At 39.9% G+C, this 18,530-nt stretch overlaps 1 protein-coding gene across 4 annotated transcripts in view; it reads left to right on the top strand.

Moving 5' to 3' along the window:
• The window catches only part of FAM135B (family with sequence similarity 135 member B), a 206,120-nt gene that overhangs the window by 108,193 nt on the left and 79,397 nt on the right, over positions 1–18,530 (top strand). For all 4 annotated transcript variants that reach the window (XR_010030331.1, XM_063174595.1, XM_063174586.1 and 1 more), the window contains exon 4: positions 15,520–15,659. Coding sequence is in view for 3 of the 4 variants with exons in the window: in XM_063174595.1 (XP_063030665.1) it covers positions 15,520–15,659 (140 nt within the window). In the remaining variant the exon portion in view is untranslated. The remainder of the gene's footprint in view (positions 1–15,519; positions 15,660–18,530) is intronic.

The raw sequence follows: 18,530 nt of genomic DNA, 5'->3' as shown, positions 1-18,530 counted from the left end.
GGTACTTATTTTCTTACAGGGTGATAACCATAGATTAAATAAGTGCTTTGTAGTCTGAGTTGCGATGTAGAATTTACTCATGGGTAAAAAGGATAAAACCCTCTCCATGTTCTTCAAGGTTTTAGGTCCGTCAGCATGGGGAAAAGGGGGAATGTAGACACATGAGGGAGGCAGCCCATTCCTGCACAGGAGTTTAATTGCATCACTTACACTTCTTGATTCAAATGGCTCCTCCAACACGAGGGACAGGGTAAAATAGTGTGTTGGTAGTGATTTTGTACACATGAGAAATTATCAAATCCTGTTGTGCCAAAAAAGTTCAGGAAAGAGCAATGCTTTTATGGGGATTAGTCATAACATTCTTTATACTCCACTGAAAAGTTTATTCTCCACTGACCCAAACCTCACATTTAAGGCACTGATTTTTACATCACCCTAATCCTTGCCAGTGTAATTCAGCCCAGGCCAAAGGGACCTCAGAAGCATTTTTGATTTAAAAGTTCATTAACTGGAGTTAAGTGAAAAGATAAAGGATTAGTAACAGCTGTGGCTGGATGGGTTGATCAAAGTGTCTCCTCTTTTCTGTCAGATCCTTGTTGTTGCAAGCTTTGAGACAATCTGAGAGCAAGGTAGCCCTTCATATGCAACTGCTGCTGGAAGGGAACAGCATGAAGGGAAAAGCCATTCTCAGTTAGGAAGAGTTCAGCCTTAGCAAACATCTTAGATAATTGTAGAAGGAAAGAAACAAAACCATTCTAGTAGGCAGTTTTTGTTTTTTCAGCTCTGCAGGCTTGAGTGGGAAATCATCCCTTTTTGGTATATTTTGAGAGAGTTCCATGAGTGTCCCAGTGGCAAATGACTCAAGAGTGTTCTCAAGCAGGAAAGGCACAGCTGCACTGAAGAAAGAGTTGCCATTCCAGCATGAGTTCTCTTCAGAGGTGCTGACCCAGCTTTGCATTAAATCTTCTTGAAACTGGTGCACTTGCAGTTCTTGCCTGACAGAGTATTTTCTCAAAAAGACATCAAAGTCCCTATTAAAAGTATGGAAGAAAACCAGTTGAATTTGAGTAATTTCAGCCAGAGAAATGTAGAAACGAAGAAAACTGCAACAAGATAAAAAAAAACCCATTTACCAGGTGTTGATGTTAGTGTGCTTTAAATTATTCATCTGGTTGTAGAAATTAAGATTCACTCAGCTGTTCAGCTGTAATTCTGGCTGATTTAGACACAGTTTCTGCAGGATTCAATTTTGGAAAGAAACTCCTTATCTTTATCCTATACAGAATTTCAGCTGCAACTAAGAGAAACCAGAAAAAATATGGTTTTGAAAGAAAAAAAAAGGGTTTTTTTTCCAATTTACTTAACTGGTGACTTTTCCAAAACTCCTGAGTTTCTAAAAACCATATCCTCCTCCAGAAAGGTCTGCTGGCTGGATAATGCTTCAGAGAACTGGGAGACCTTGCCCAGATTTGGGTATAGAAGAGTATGGGGTGATTCTGTGTGTGTTAATGATCCAGGTTTAGGAACATGGAGCCAGGATTTTAATCCAGTCATTTGTAATTTACTCAGAACCCCAGACCAAGTATCTGGTCAAGCTGGAACAGGAGTGCCTACTCTCAAGTTCAGTGCTGAGGTCTCTGGAACAGGATTAGAATTTGGCCCATGGTTTTATGTTGTCCTCAACCCTGTATTTTTAAAAAAATACATTAAGGAGAAGCACAAAATTCTCTCAAAATATTGGCATAATCACCTTATCTGACTCTGCATGTCTCATATTTGAAGTTTATTTTGTTAAGGGGTTTCCCCATAGCTCCCACTGTCACCTTTTCAGCTCTGATCATTGCTACAGGGCTGGTTCACAAACAGGTAGAGTCAATAGGATGGAAAATCTTGAGAAATCTGTCTGCAAAAAGTGTATCTTTTTTTTTTTTTATTATTATTCTGCTTGAAATATTGCCCTCAAGCCTTTAAATTCTCTTTATTAATTTTGAATAAGTACAAGCTAACTCTTAGTCTTTTCCCAGTGATTCGTATCCATGGACTCTTACACGATTTCCCACAGCTCTCACTTTCAAGGACAGCTGACCTTGTATGGACATTGGCATGTAGAAAAGTGCCTTATTCCAAAGGCACTGTAATTTTTTTCAGCATCTTAATATCTGTAGAACAAGCTTAACCTAAATCACTATTCCCTGGGTAATGGAAGAAAACATCTTGGCTCTAGGCATCGGTAAAAGTATTGAAAGGAGAAGAGACATTGTTTTTAACAGCTTTAAGTCTTCTTACCCTACTTTATATTTGTAGTTTGCTGATTAGTGCAATAATGGCAGGGGTTCCTCTCTGCCAGGAGGGCCAAAAGTATCCTGGGGTGCATCAGGAAAAGTGTGGCCAGCAGGCCAAGGGAGGTGATCCTGACCCTCTGCTCGGCCCTGGTGAGGCCACATCTGGAATATTGTGCCCAGTTCTGCTCTCCTCAGTTCCAGAAAGACAAGGGGATACTGGAGAGGGTCCAGCAGAGGCCACAAAGCAGATGAGGGGTCTGGAGCATCTTTCTCAGAGGAGAAACTGCAGGAGCTGGGCCTGTTTAGTGTGGAGAAGAGAAGACTGAGCTCAATGCAAACAAATATCTCCAAGATGGGTGCCAAGAGGATGGAGCCAGACTCTTTTCTGTGGTTCCCAATGAGGTTGAGGAGCAAAGGCCATAAACTAAAGCACAGGAAATTCCACCTCACCATGAGGAAGAACTTCATTACATGGAAGGTGGCAGAGCACAGGAACAGAGATGTCATGGAGTCTCTCTGGAGACATGTAAAACCCATCTGGGTAATTTCCTGTGCAACCTGCCTGGGCAGAGGAGTGGATTAGATTATCTCCAGAGGTCCCTTCCAACCCTAACTATTCTGTCATCCTGGGATTCTGTGAATATTTTCTAGTTGGAATCTCCAGTATTTCTCTCAGACTTTCCTACCATCAAATTATCTTAATTTAACAGCAGAAATGATTTTTTTCCCCCCCAAAGTTATGTCACTTGAATATCTAATATTCAAACTATCATTCTTTGGGAAAGAGTTTAAAAGTTAGGAAGGGAGCTAGCTGTAAGCAGCTGCAACATAGTCTCTTCTGTTATCTTCTGTGAACTTTGAATAAAGTTATAAAGCCTCCAGGAAATGGACTTCAGTTCAAACCTTGAAAATCCTGAATATTGTCAGCTCAAACTTGTCTCCTGAATATTGTCAGCTCAAACTTTTCTCCATGGACTGCACTTGGAGTCGTTAGTTTCAAAATTATTGGGAATGTTGATGGATAAATTTAGACAAAGAAAAGTATAATTGTCACTAGGCAAAAATATCTAAGGAAATATTGGCACAATTTATTCCATGTGGGAGCCATAAAGGACTTGCATTCCAGGCTTAGCCAAGGCAGATACAGCAGCTGAAAGCAGTGTGGTAAATGCTGAAGAAAAATTCAGCTCTCCAAGTGCAAACTGGTTGAATGAAAGACAAAGCAAAGGAGAAGCTGGTGGGAAACGGAGGCACAGTGTTGCCTCCTGATTTGCCTCATGTCTCTCAAGAGATCTCAAGATCTCTCTGGAGATTCCAGTGCTTTGAGATCCCTTCCAACCCAAACCATTCTATGAGTTCCTTCCCAAGTGTGCTGTTGATTTTCAGGATTACCTTGAACAGCTGACCATAACTTTGTGCAAGATCACTGTCTGTAGTGGCTGTAAGGCCTCTTTTTGCACCATTTTTTCACTTGGGGAGGTAAAGGCATTTACACTTTTGAGTGCAGGGGAACTTTTTCAAAAAACATATGACCTTTTTGGATCCAGAGGATTTGGCCTATTTCAATTTCAAAGTCTTAGATGGGTTTTGTTGTGAAAGGCAGGTGGGGTTATAGATGAAAGACATTTTATCTTATGGTGATTACTCCATTTAAGAGCTCACTGCAGAACTGTGATGTGTATGCAAAGTTTACCAAATAAAACCCAGACGGGTCAGAAAGAAATAAGTGATCTTTTTCTTGAGTGACCCTTAACTCAGACTGAAGGCAATGAATGGTCTTACAAGAAAACAATCCAAAGAAAGAGAACAGTTAATGATACCTTTGGCACATCACAGGAAGGAAGAAAAGTAATGTAGTTTGTTGAAACCAGAGAGAAACCCAAATGGCTCCTGCCTGACCTGCCTTGGCAAAGAAGGATCAGTCTCTTGCTGATTTATAAATTTATATATATTATTTATATATTTGTATCTGTGTGATACAGATGAAACCTGAAGATTTCAATTGAGATGAGGTGCATAACAAAAAAGTAAAAAAACCCCAAAAACCGAAAACCCAACAACCCAACCAAAAAACCCACAAAAAGCAAAAAACAAACAAACAAAAAAACACACCAAAAACAAAAACAAAAAAACCCCAAACAAGCAAAAAAAACCCCACCACCCCAAAAAACACAACCAAAAACCCCAAAACTAAAATTAAAAAAAAAAAACCTACAAAAAATACAGCAGCAGATCTTGATGGAGTCTAATTGGGAAAGCAAATAAATAAGAAAAAAAAATCTATTGCATTTTTGTGCTGAGCTGTATAGACAGCAATTAAATCACTAATCAGGCAAGAGTTGGCTGACCTAGGAAAGGAGCATTCTCATTTCTCAGCTGGATGGGAAGTTTAAAAATATCTGCTTAAAGGAATATTTAAAGGATACAAAACAAACATAAGAACATTTTGGGTTCCAATTAAGTTTATGGCTTATGGAAGCAGTTCCTGTGGCAAAGAAGCAATATGCTTTACTTACTTAGAATCTACTTCATAATGATATTTGCTTTATTTTTAACAGAAATTGTTTCCCACCAAAAAGAAACAAAATTTATTTTTGTGTGCATGTGGGTTAGTATTTAGGAGAATTTTTAATTTTCTCTGCCAGTCTCCATCATGCTCACTTCCTTTCTGGAGGCTGTTTTGTAATTTCTTTGCCTTGAGAAACCAGCACTGTAAATGAGAAATGTCTCCAGAGCAAGGGTTGTATTGTAATTTATGGAAAGAACTTGGGTCAGGAGAGGAACATCTAATTTAGAGCACATTATGTTGACCTGGGGACTTGTAGAGCTCTTCCACCTTTTTATGGGCAAGCAAGGACTGGATGTGTTCCTACATTTTCTCCCACTATATATAAATATAAAATCTAGCGATCAGAATCAGAGGCCACCTGGGCAGCACGATCAGGTCTCTCATGAATGAGCAAGGGATCTGTACCGGTCCAGTGGAATGTGGAAGAAAAACTGAATGTAGAGGGATCCCTTTGCAGATGTGGGTGTGACAAACCCACCCTGAACATCTCACTCTGCATTGAAGGCTGTAGAATGAGAGACCCTCAACAGCAGCAGCAGCTACAGCTGAGATATCAGGGTTCTTGTATCTCTATCTTGTATCAGGTTTCTTCTTATCTCTATTGACTCAAGATTAATCATAGAAAGGATGTGCAATACCTCATTATTGGTATTGTACACAGAGAGAAAAAAATCTGTAGGCCCTTGAAGCCTTTTTTGTAAGTCTGAAGCCTTTAGTGAATCCTCAGAATTTTTATATTAGAGTGGAATATTAGGAACTACATCTGCATTGGAAAAATTAGATTTTTAATAATATTTTATTAGATTTCATATTTTTTATAATTTTTTTACGTTGAATATGTAAAAAATAAAATGTTTTACATATTCAATTCAAAGTAATTTACCCTCTGCATAAAGTGCAACTGGCCAAAGTGTTCAAGATAAAAGTTTGGTAAATGTACAATTTCCATCCATCACCTTCTTGAACACAGGAGACACTGAAATAACACATTAGAAAGCATTTAGTTCCCAATCTATACCATTGATGGAGGACTTCAAAGTGTTACAGATACATCAGGGAAATCTTTATTTTCCACTTTGACTTTAGGTCTGGGATTTTAACTCAGGATCTTTCTTTTTGAATCCATAGCTGCTGTGTTGATGAGAGGATGCCAAATATACTGTGAGACACTAAGGAAAAACTAGTGGATTAATGCAATATCTATGCTTGTCTGTAAAATACATATAGTCACATTTTTATATATGTATTTCAACTCTTACATTTCTAGACCCCTAGACATTTGGGGTTTCCCAGCTGCCAAAGCACTATGTGAACAGTGGTGAGAAAAGTGGAAGAGAATCTTCTTATTGGTAGCCAGAGGAAAAGACAAATTCAAATGAAATTCTGGAAGTGATTTCTTCTTTCTTCTTTGTGCACCCCTCACTTACATGGGGGGGTCTTGGTGGTTATAATGGGAAATAACTCTCTACCTGATGGGTGGAATGAATTAAAACCATATTATTTTAATTTCTCTTTTATTTTTTTTTTCTTTTATTAGTCTTAATTTCTTTTAGAATAGTTCTAAACTTCCTGGAAGGTCAGTACCACAGTCTGAAATTGCCAGAGTCTCGTGATGCTGAAAGAGCTATTTAGTATTTGGGGTTTTCAAAAGGCACTTCAAGTGTTCATTTGCCATATTTAGGACTGGATTATTTTTTATCCTTCAGTCTTTTTTTGTCTTTTCACATTACACAGCAAACCAGAATAATGTTGACACTGGAGACAGTTATAAAACATTTGCCTGAATGGTACAAATTGACATTTATACAAATGGACATTTATACAAATGCTCATTGGACATGAAAGTGAAGTCTCGTCTTTTTTGAGCTCATTAGGAGATATATTGTTCTCTAAATAGGTTGGAATCTCTCTTCCAGAATTTAATTTTAGCATTGGATCTATCTTTGCTCCAGTTCTTCAGTGCTAAGACCAAGAGGATTCTGTGACAAAGTTGTTTCTTTCCTCTCTTTCACTCACTACAGCAGCACAGGGACAGTGAAGGAAAACTCAAATCACCAAGAGCTCTGCTCCAGAATGTGTTAGTGGGTATTTATCAGACACAGTCATTTTCTGTCCCAAAGTCACCCCACCTAATGTGCTTGGGAGCTGTACTTTAGCTCTTTCTACTTCCACAGCTTTTTATGAATTTCTCCCGTGCGTTAACACAGACATGAGTGCGACATTTACTGCTGTGTACCTAAGTCCAGATAACCAGAGAAAGGCAACCCTCTCAGAACCTGGCTTGGATGAATTTTTATCAAGGAGAAATGAAAATCTCAGTTGAAATTTGCAACAGTTACCACTATTTGATTAGTATTGATGGAGACCTATAATTAGCTCTTATTTAAGCAGGCATATGGCCGCAACAGATGGTAAAGGAAAAAAAGAAAGTTAGATAAACAGGGATATCTGTGCAAGGTTTTCTGATCTTCTTTGCTTACATTTTGCAGCACAGTGCTTGCTTAGGTTCTGGAAAGATGGCCTACTCTCCATATGAGGAATACTTAGATGTCTTAATTTTCTCTAAATATAGCAAAATAGAGGGGCCTGCAAGTATCTAAGAATTGTGATAATAATAGAAGATTTGAGGTAGCAAGGAAACTTAGATTTTATTTTTTTTTTATTAGGGGTTCTAAGCAAGAACCAGTTCTGCTTGTGAGGTTAAGTGGGAATTTCAGATGGTAAAGGCCAAGGAACAGGACAGCAAATGTGTGGATGAGTGAGGGAGATGGATGCAAGAGAGAGATCTGGGTTGTATTTATGGCAGTACCAACCAGGGTGCTGTGTGTTCTAGAGATCACTCAGATTACAGGTAGGTGGATTTCAGTAGTCCAGGCTGAGATTTTAAATGCTTGGGGGAGACCTCATTGCAGCCTTCCAGTAAAAGAGAGAGAGAGAGAGAGAGAGAGAAATTTTTTACACAAATAGGGATAGGACAAGGCCAACACTTTTAATCTAAAAGAGAAGAGATTTAGATTAGATGTTAGGAAGAAATTCTTTCCTGTGAGGTTGGTGAGGCCCTGGCACAGGTTGCCCAGAGAAGCTGTGGCTGCCCCATCCCTGGAGATGTTCAAGTCCATGTTGGGTGGGGTTGGAGCAGCCTGGTCTAGTGGAAGCTGCCCCTACCCATGGCAGGGGATTGGAGCTAGAGGATCTTTAAAATCTCTTCCAACCCAAACCATTGTGTGATTCTGTGATTATTTTATTGATGAGTTCTTTGCTTTTTTCATGCCAAGGTCAGGATTAAATCATGAGATGGTGTTTCTTGTTCAGACTCAGATGTTTATTTGTTGTTATCTGTGAGACTCACAGTCTCACAAGCTGCAAGTTCTGCAGTATTTTGCTCTAACAAAGTACCAAATGGCCACATAGCTCTCTCTACAGGGCCTTTTAAGGATAAACTGTCCAATTAAGAAATGACACCTAAATTATTTTTACTTTTAACCCAATAACCAATCACCCATGCCCTGCAATGTGGACTTTTCTGTCCTATTAAAAAATACCATCCAAACCTGTGAAGAAGAAGGTAAAGAAGGAGGACCAGCCACTGCCCTAAAACCTCCATTTTAGCTCAATACATATTACTATATTCTAAAACCTTAAACCCTCAATTTCCCACCATGTGATATTACAACTTTTATTCAAACTACACACAGTTTTATCATTCAATTTTGGAAGCCTTCTCCATGGCCTCAGGTCAAATGAGTTTTCTCTTGGGGGTCAGTGCCTGACAGCACAGAAAGTCTGAAATTCTCAGCATCCAGAGCTCCAACATTTAATGATGCTCTCTCTACCTGTTTATTGTCATCCTCCCTGTTCACCCCTGATTACCTGACTGTGCAAATGCATCCAGGAGCTCTGGGGTGAGGTCACATAGCCGGGCTCAGATTGCCTTCTGCTGGGATTTACTGACAGCTGGCTTTCCACGGAGGCAGATCCAGAGAGATCCCATGAACTGCTGACACCACATGGCTGCGTGGGCAGCAGCATAAGGTTTGTGGGCAGGAAAGTTTCAAAACGTTCACAGCTCATTCTCAAGTGAGTGCCTCTCAGCGCCCTCCCCCTGTCTGTGCACGAGTGACCTGGGAGAATGAACCCATCTGCCTTTACAGATATCATCTGCCTCTCACATTTTCCTGTGTGGAAACACAAGTATGATATGCTTCTTGTGGCCATGAATTAGGCTGAAATACAAATGTTTAAGTGCGCACTAATATTTATTAAGAAACATTTACAGTAAAGCTCTTTTTATAGCTGCAGTATCTTGATTTCCTTACATTATTGAAGAGCATCTCTTTCATGAAAGCAAAACTTAGCAGAATCCTGCTTTTCCATTTATCTGAATAGCAGCATAATAATAATGCTTTTCCCAGATAGCAAGAGACATTCAAGAAGTTGCCAGCATATGAGTAATTATCTAATTTCCAATGCTATAGTCATAAAGACTTTAGAGAGGCTAGATCTGAAGTTAGATCTGTTTTCCATATGGATTTTTCCTGACTGTTTAAGCACTCCTTATTTATTTTAAAACTCTGACACAGTGCTCATGAAACTGCAGAGAGCTAATTCTAGAGAAAGCTGGCTCTAAACCTGAAGTTGTCCTTCTCAAAGGCCTGGAGTTGTAATTTTATATTTAAAATAATAATAAAAAAAAACTTTCTTTGTTCTCTGCCTTGCATTGGGGATAGGAAGCAATGTAATGTTTTCAGCAGCAGCGTGCAAGGACTGAATTGTCACAATTCCTCCTTTCTCACTTTGAAAAAGTATTAATTAATAACACTTTTATGGGCTGCAGAATAGAGGACAGAGTTCAGATAAATGCCGTCTCTGCTCTTACTTTGTTAAATTCAGAAGTTAAACTATATAAACAAAAAATATACAGAAGAGTACAAGTGGTTTGTTTTCCCCTGAAATTCTCAGCATTCTGTAGCCAAGACCTACAGGCTTAATAGAAAAGTTGTGTAGGATATAAATCTCTGTGGAGGAGATTTTAATGTGTTTCCTTTGGAGAAACAAATTTTTCATGTTTCATTTACATCTCACACTCCTGGTTGTGTGGAGAAATCTAACATTAATAAAAGTTATTCTTAGTATGATAGTAACTTTAAAACAAATCAAAGGACCAACTCCAAGGGTTTTTTCAGGCTTCTAGTGCCTGTTGGAAGAAGAGCTAGAAAGTAATGTGAAGTGAGGTAATGAAATTTTAGCTTTCCTTTTTTAACCTCTCCAAAACAAACTCACTCATGGCTTTCAAGGCATCCCCTCCTATCAGAGGAGAATTCCCTCCTGCACTGGTTCTTTGATAAGGGCCATGCCACAAGGAATTTATGTTTTGAAGCCTTGAAAAAATAAATATGAACAGATCTCCATGACTTCTCAGAGATTAATACTTCTGGGCAAATCTGGGTTTGCATACTGGAGTGCTTACCATCCTTTAAAAGGTTGTTGGTTGACATTGATTCCAGTTTTCTTTGGCAGGTAGAGACATCATGAGGAAGCACAATCAAAAATGTAATTATGGAAAGATTCTAGCTGGTGAGATTGGAGCACTCCAGCCACTAACACAGCAAACACAACACAGAGGGCACAAGGACCAGCCAGTCCTATTCTCTGCAAACAGCAAGGGCTCGTGTAGCCCTGGTGGCTCTGGGGAAATAATTTATCTCAAATCTCATCAAGCTACACCATGACTTTGCCATTTCAGAGTCTCTCCTTGGCTGAAATCAGAGGTTGAGATATGCATGTGTCATTGTTTGCTCCATGGGAGAGTTATTGACCTCCAACAATCGTGAAACTTCTCAAACTATTTTTACAGCAGTTAAAAAATGAGTATAGGAGTGATTAAATAAAAGAATTTTAAAGGAAAGTGATATAATTTAGACATGATGAAAGCAGAGAAAGAATGCTATAAATGCTCGGAGTTGAAAAATGTATAGTTTGGATTTCCTGGAGTGAACAATTGGGATAATTGACCATTGGAGTTTGGGAGAAGGTGTGTGCATTAGGATCTTAGAAATTTCAAGAATATTACCGCCACCTTCCATAACTTTTCCCTAGAAAGGTTTCCCTCTCCTCACATGAATGGGAGCGGTGGTGTGAGCGTTCTCTTGGGGAAATTACACAAATGAGAATATTTGAAAAGCGGCAAAATTTGAGTCCCTATCACACTTTGCACCAGATGAGGGACACTGCCAGTCTGTCCAGCAACACTTGCTGTGTTTCTGAACTTCAGTTTCAGTGAACAGAAGTTCAGCATTCAGAAAACACTTTCAGTGCTTTCAATGAGAAATGCCAATTGCTCTGGCATATCACACTCCTTGAAAACACAAATAGCACAACAGTCAGGAGAAGATGATTTCATTATCTACTTTATCAAATTATACCTACAGCCAACAACAAAGCTGTGGTTAAGTGGGTTTGATCAGGGGGTTTGAATGGGGTTTGCCACATGTCTCTGTACAAGGCTAAGGTTTCTGGTGGTGTCCCCTTCCCTTCCCTTCCCTTCCCTTCCCTTCCCTTCCCTTCCCTTCCCTTCCCTTCCCTTCCCTTCCCTTCCCTTCCCTTCCCTTCCCTTCCCTTCCCTTCCCTTCCCTTCCCTTCCCTTCCCTTCCCTTCCCTTCCCTTCCCTTCCCTTCCCTTCCCTTCCCTTCCCTTCCCTTCCCTTCCCTTCCCTTCCCTTCCCTTCCCTTCCCTTCCCACCCCAACCCACCTCAGTGCCTTTTTCCTGGCAGTGGTTAGAATTCTATGGTTTTTACCCTCACTAAATTAAGTTTTAAATACGTAAAAAAATTGTTAGCAGGTCACCTATCCATCAATTTCTGTCTTATAAGATTATGTGGAGAAAATTTTTCAAGGGCCTCCAGGATATAACTAACCTCTCTCTGAATCTTTGAAGAGATGAGTAATTTCTGTATGATGTGCTGCAATAATATTTAGAAACCTCCATCTATAGAAACACCCAGATGGGAAAGTTGGGTAGACTGGAGTGTATCTGGGGACATTTGGAAGATGGGAGAGAGGGAAAGCAGGACATGCTGCAGTGACTGGTCTGTGCCAGCACCCTCTGCATGAAATCATCCATAAGTGCAAAGAGCCTTTTCCCCCTTCCTTTTTAAAAATGCCATTGTCCAATAGCTGTGGAGGAATTTCTAGGAGTGATGGTGGGATGGCATGGAAGGAATAGTAAGAGAGGATGCATAAAAAGGCTTTTCTCATTCTCTGAATGCCTGTGGAACACAGCTCTCCTCTTCATACTTGCCATGGCTCTCACAGCCCTGAAAGCTCTTTCACTTTCCAGATAAACTGGAGAACTGTTCAACCCAAAGATAATAAGCAGTAAATTGAATAGACACTTAGGAAGGAAATCAGGAGTCTTTCTAGCATAAGGAATACTGCACATGTCTCAAATAAATCTCCTGACAGGGAAATTTACTGATCAAAAATTCATTACCACAGAATTAAACTTTCTTTTTTGAATTCACCACAGCTGAAGCCTTTGAAACTGTGGAATAAATACAGGACAGTAGAGTTTTAGCTCCAGATCTCCCCTGGGAGTGGGAGTTCCCAGCAGTTTCCAGACAGTGTGTCTGTCTCCTTTGGGTTTCCTGTGACTGCTGGAATTTTTGAACAGCTGAGGCTGTACTAGAAAGAGATGTGGGAAAACTCAATGGTTCAATCTTCTCTCTCACACCCTCCTGTGCTTTGTGCCAAAGGACAGAGGCCCTTGTGTGAGCACAGGGATGCATCTGCTGTCTCTCCTGAACAGGGGCTACACCTGCTGTGTCTTCTGCCAGCACTGTCTCTGAACAGTGGCAGCTGTGACAAATGCCAACCTCAGTGCCACTGCCTGCCAGCAGACACACCTGGGGTTTAGAGAGACACAGGGTTTCAGAAGGAATCCCAGGAACTAGGGGAAGCTTGGGAAAGGTTCCTGGATTATGATGTTTTCGTAGACCACTGAAGGATATGTTTGGAGTAGTAACTGCTTCTAGTTAGTGCAAGAAGCTCCAGCAGAGTGAGGTAGCCTGGTCCCTGCCTGTACCTGAAGCACAGAACACACCAGCAGGTGCTGCAGCCTGAAGGAAAATATCTGTGAGATGTTGTCATTCCACTTTTGTTTGAGAGGATCCCTGCATTGCTGTCAGCACTGCCAAGTTCTCCTCTGAGGAAATCCCTGTTGCAACTTTAGGTTGTTCTCCGAGAGGGAGAAGCCACCGGTGGCCACTTAAGTAGGCAGGGATGGATGTGTTTAGGGAAGATCAGTGACTTACCTGCTGTAGTTCTCTGCCAGCTGTCTGCAAAGGAGGTCTCCCTGCTTAAAACTGAGAGATTTTTGGCCCTGTAACCTCATACTCTTATTTGAGGCAGCCCCAAACACTGTGGCATGACATTGACTTGGACGTTTCCAACAAGAGAAATGATTCCTGATGCCACCTTGCAAATCCAGCTCCTAAAGCAATTACACATGAGGAGTGGTCTGCTCAGGAGTGTGTTTGAAAAGAAAATGAGATTAAACTTTCTATCCAAGAAGAGTGCCAGTATATCAATATCCAAATCAAAGAACATAAAGTTTCCTTTGTCTGCCAGCTAGGAGTAAGAATGCATTATACCTCTAATATGATTTTTGCAGTGTCTGTAATATCATGACGTTTAAATTAAAATAAATATGACTGCATGCTTTTGAAGAGCTAATCAGGCTGAAACATTTTAGCCTTATTGGTGCAGCACATGAAAATAAAAATGTATTTATCTAGGCTGCCTGGATTCATGGATAACTAGTGTGCAGATTGGATGGTGGGAAGACAATAGCAGGATTAAATACTTGGGTGTGCTTGATGGAAATCAGTAATAGGAAAATTATTTGAATGTAACCTGGATGACAGAACTATGGTTCTGCTAATTATTTAGATCAAGTTTTATTGGTCTTATTGTCATTTAGTGAATTCTGCCTCAAATGATTTTTTTATTTTTTGATATATTTCAGTGTCCATGCTATTCCAGTTCCAGCAGACTGGCACCACTAAACTAATTTTTATAATGACAAAGCCCCATTCACTGTCTACTTTTCTTCAGTACCTGTTTTATTTGGCTTTTTAAAAGTCCTTTCTGTTATTTTATTTTTATATAACCAAACTTGACCTCATAAAATATTTAATCCAGTCAGTCTTGACTCACTGACCTATGATAGCAAATTATATACAAATCTCAGCAGAATAAACCTGTCCTGATTTGAAACTCTTGACAAAACAGCAGGCCCTGGACTTTTATCTTACCACAGCTTCTGGTGCAAGAACAATTCTGCAAAGGGGAAAATTCCAAGAAGTACCTTCTGAAAAAAATGGTACTTTCTAAAAATGATTGCCTTCTGATTTTTTGATGATGATCACACATCTGTCTCTCTCTGAAGGACTAATCCTGGTACACCTTTTTTAAGCACCCCTTCTCAGCACTTCCAAAATACCATTTGCTAAAGGACTACATTTCAAAAGCTCAGATTCCTCCAGGACTGAGTGCTGGAAGGGGACAAAACCAGCTCTGAGTAAATTTTGCAACCTGTTGTTGCTCTGGGGCTACAGAAGTAGAATTAGCAGGGGATTCTGATTACCAGCCAAGACAAACCTTGAAAGTTCCTAACTCTGGTGCCCAGTTGCTCATTTAAAAGCCACACTGTCATTGCAGGCTCCTCTGGAAGGCATTCACTGTAGTACAGTGAATGTTCCCTCCAATGTGAGTTTGTATAACTCAGCAAGCCACAGGGTTTTTTTCCTCTTACTGAAAAGGGAATTGCTCAAAAAGCAGTTGACTTGAAGCAAAAATTTTCCTCAGTATAAAGCACTCATGTTTTTTTAAATTATATCCTAAATTCTATAGGCTCCATTGTAACCAAAACAAAATACACACACTGGAGGCATCTGAGTTAGAAAGGATAAATCCCACCTCACTTTATGTGATGTTTATTTGTGATCATTTGATACATCAGCACACAGGTGATGCTACTGGCTGAATTTGATGTGGAGGAGCTTAGAGCTTTGATTTATTCAATTATTTTTGCTAAATTGGCATCTCTCACACATGCCAAAGACCTGAAAGATTACATGGGCATCTTGAAAAAAAGACTATATTTATATGTTTCTGTATTTTAAGATGCCTCTACACTTCCAGTTTCGATATGCAAGATCTGCTATTGGCTATTTTCCCCCCTCCCATGTAGTAACTTCTGGGAGCACCAGACATCTCTGGTAGAAAAAGAAAAATCCCTCTTCTGAAAGATGGCCATTGCAGATAAAAGATGAAGTTTCACAGGTGAACTCCCACAGTTGTCATGCTGGGTGCACCAAATTGAGCATTTGATGCTTTATTAGAAATAAATTTAATAGGATAAGTGCTGTCACAGGATCAACTATTCTCACTTTGAAATCCAGCCTGCCTACCGTTTAACATTTGTTTTCTTTAAATATCATGTCTGTGAACCTGCAACCCACAATAACAGCCTGCTCTACTACTATTAATTATTGAGAATGCAAGTGTTTAATTACAAGTACTACTTAGGTAACCCTGGAGTGAAGTCATAGGATGCAAATTAATCTCCCTGCTGAAATCACACTAGGAGTTTGTCTGTGTTTTGTGCAGGTGATTCCAGCCTTTGCTCGACCTGCGTTCACGAAAACAATGTTTACAGCAGAATATTTCAGATTTTGTACAGAAATGAAGAGATCATCCTTAATGAGACCATGAACTTCAGAGTGCACCTGCTTCTGGATGGTGAAAGGGTGAGTTATTTTGGGATGCACATCAAAACCAGCAGGGCTGGGATTTCTCTCACTTGACTTCAGGTGTGCATTGCACAGGTATCTCCATTTCAGAAGAAGTCCATGTGCTGCCAGAGGTCTCATGAATACAGCTGCTGGAGTGAAAGGCACAGTTTATCTGACCAATGCACCAGCAGCTGAATTGGGAGGAGACTGATGGTCCGGTACCCATAAATACCTGTGATTTATTTGTTTGTACATGCTGACACTGTAAAACTCTACATGAGGTCAGAGAGACCCTCTGCATTGTGCCTGTTTGTGAGGAGCAGGCTACACCTTGGATTTCCAGTGGAATAAGATGCTGACATACTCTGGTAAATCTGAATATCAGAAACTCAAGTGTCTCAACCATAATTTGTCATTTGTGCACTGGATCACTCACTTAGCACAGCTGTGCTCATCAGCCCCACCTGAGAAAAGTGGGAGACTGCTGCTTCTTTCCAGGACCAGCTACTATTATTATTACTCCATTATTATCACTCTCTTCTCCTCCTCTCTCTTGTGACTGAAATTTTCTACAGCTCCTCAGCCCTTTTCCATCCTTCAGAGGTCTCCTGGCCTTTTTCCTTGGTGCTCCTGCCTGCAGGAGCCCTTGGGAGAGCTGCTGGAGCTTTCCCTTCCTTGGAGTCCATGTACAACCCTTTTGCTTTCTGAGGTACCTCAGCAACAGCTGTCCACCCTGGGATCCTTCTCCCCTTTTTCCATCCACTCCTTCAGCCAACAGGAGCACTCACACAAGGTAAAAACACAGTCTGGGACACCCAGCTTGTAGAGCACCTTTGGTTTAATCCTACTGGTGTGAAACCAAAGGCTTCCCGCAGCAATTCCTGTTCCCAGGAGCTACAAGGGTGGAGCAATCTCCGTTCATGGACAGCACTGTTTTGCTGAAATCTTAAACAGGAAGGGGAGAGAGTGTCACAGTAGAATGGCATTCAGGCATGTCCCATGTGCCATCACTGTGCTTTGCCAGCCCAAGGATTGGTACAAAATTTATGGCATTGGTACTTGCCCTCGGTGCTGGCAAGAGACAGGACACCAGCATCTTTGCCAATTCAGCTTGTCATCAAAAGGAGGCACTATGAGTTACACAACCAGTGTGAATCATGTGCTGTGTGTTGAACTCAGGGCCAGAGACACTCACCTGTCCTTTGTATAATTTTCTATTTGATCATAATGAGATTTAAAATCTCTTTTTTGTCCTATTTCAAAGCATATATATATGTGTGTGTGTGTGTGTGTGTGTGTGTGTGTGTGTGTGTGTGTGTGTATTTATATGTGTGTGTGTGTTATACAGAGATCTAAATTAAAACAGCTTGAGAACCCAATTTAAGGTTAACATGCTTCCTTTTCTCTCCCACTTTCCTCTTGCTGTTTTGGTTTGGTTTGATTTCTTTTTTTAATGATGTCAATTTTAGCTTCGTCAGTTTATTCCTCCCTAGAATTGTTGGTTTGTGCTTATGTGAAAAATTACTAAATGCAAGTCTATCAATATTTGCTAGGAAAATGTCCCAGCATGCTTTATCCAATATTAATTTTATCCTTCCTCTGTGGGGTACATCTGACTAAATATCACTCCCCTCAAATTACAGCAGTTTCCACTGTATTGAGCAGGGATGATTTCTGATGATTTTTGCATTATTATTCAGAAAAGTTGTGCACCTCATGAAATGGAAAATAAAAAATAACCCACGAGATGCCTCACAGCTAAATGTCATTGTGACTCTTGATGTGCTGCATGCAGCACCACATGGCTTTTCACAGGAGATTCCCTGGAAAGAGGTCAGCTGCCCAATTCTGTACTTACAGAGTGGATTTGCACAGATAAACTCAATTTTTCTGTGTGGCAAAGTAACTTTGGGTTTCATCACTGTAGAATAAGAGGATAAACAGGTCTGTTGTTCCAGATGAGTTGCTAAAGGCACTCTAAAGAATCAGATAGAAAAAAAATCTCTAAAAATTTTTTGTGCATTGAGCAGATTAGCACAATTCACTTTGTTTAATGCTTTTAGGCTTCTTTTTTTTGCTTTGCTGTCTTGTCCTCCACAGCTTTGCAAATTTGATATAAATGTGGGAGAGACTGAAGTATGCCACTACTACATCCACAACTATTCAGAGACAGTTTTGTATCTTTGTCACATAACCTCCTGTGTTGGATGAAATCCTTGCCAATGTGGTGTTGGCAAGTCAGCTAAAGATTTTTCAAGTGTTTTAAATATCATCTGTGTTCATAACTCTTAATTTATTTAGCACACAACAGATGTGATTCCTTTTTTTGTGCCTCTTGTGTGCTATGGTGATTTTTCTTGGTTCAGGGTGAAGGTTCTGTTCACTGTTTTTGTCTGTGGATGGAAGTTATGATAAATAGACAAAAGAGTTAGTCTGGGTAATGCAAGAATTGAGTTCATATACTCCATGCAGTTTGTGTTGTCAGAGGTGGAATTATCCAATATTATATTTGGGGAGCATTGTTCTTCCTGGTGCTCAGGTAGTTTTGCTGATGAGATGTTTTGCTGACAGAAACTCAGACAAAAAAAAACCCAAGCAAACAAAAATGACCAAACAACAAATCCAACATGTATGTCCAAATTTGATTATTTGCCTTTATTTTTTTTAATTCTTCCCCTCCTCCTCTAGCATAACCCTAGATACACTTAAATATGTAAATACTTTTTTTTTTCTTTTTTGCTTGGTATTAAACAGAAGGAAGCCCTATTATTTGCCTAGAAGTGGCACTGAACATGAATTCCACCATATAAATGGTTCTTTAAACTCTTTAGTTTATTTGATGTCTTTTTCTATATTGTCCCAGTATACAGCCTTTTTTGAATTCAA

The sequence above is a fragment of the Melospiza melodia genome, chromosome 1 (assembly GCF_035770615.1).
Source record: "Melospiza melodia melodia isolate bMelMel2 chromosome 1, bMelMel2.pri, whole genome shotgun sequence".
In the NCBI taxonomy this organism is placed as follows: Eukaryota; Metazoa; Chordata; class Aves; order Passeriformes; family Passerellidae; genus Melospiza; species Melospiza melodia.
Note: the sequence above shows the minus strand (reverse complement) of the source record. Positions and strands in the feature narration are given on the sequence as shown.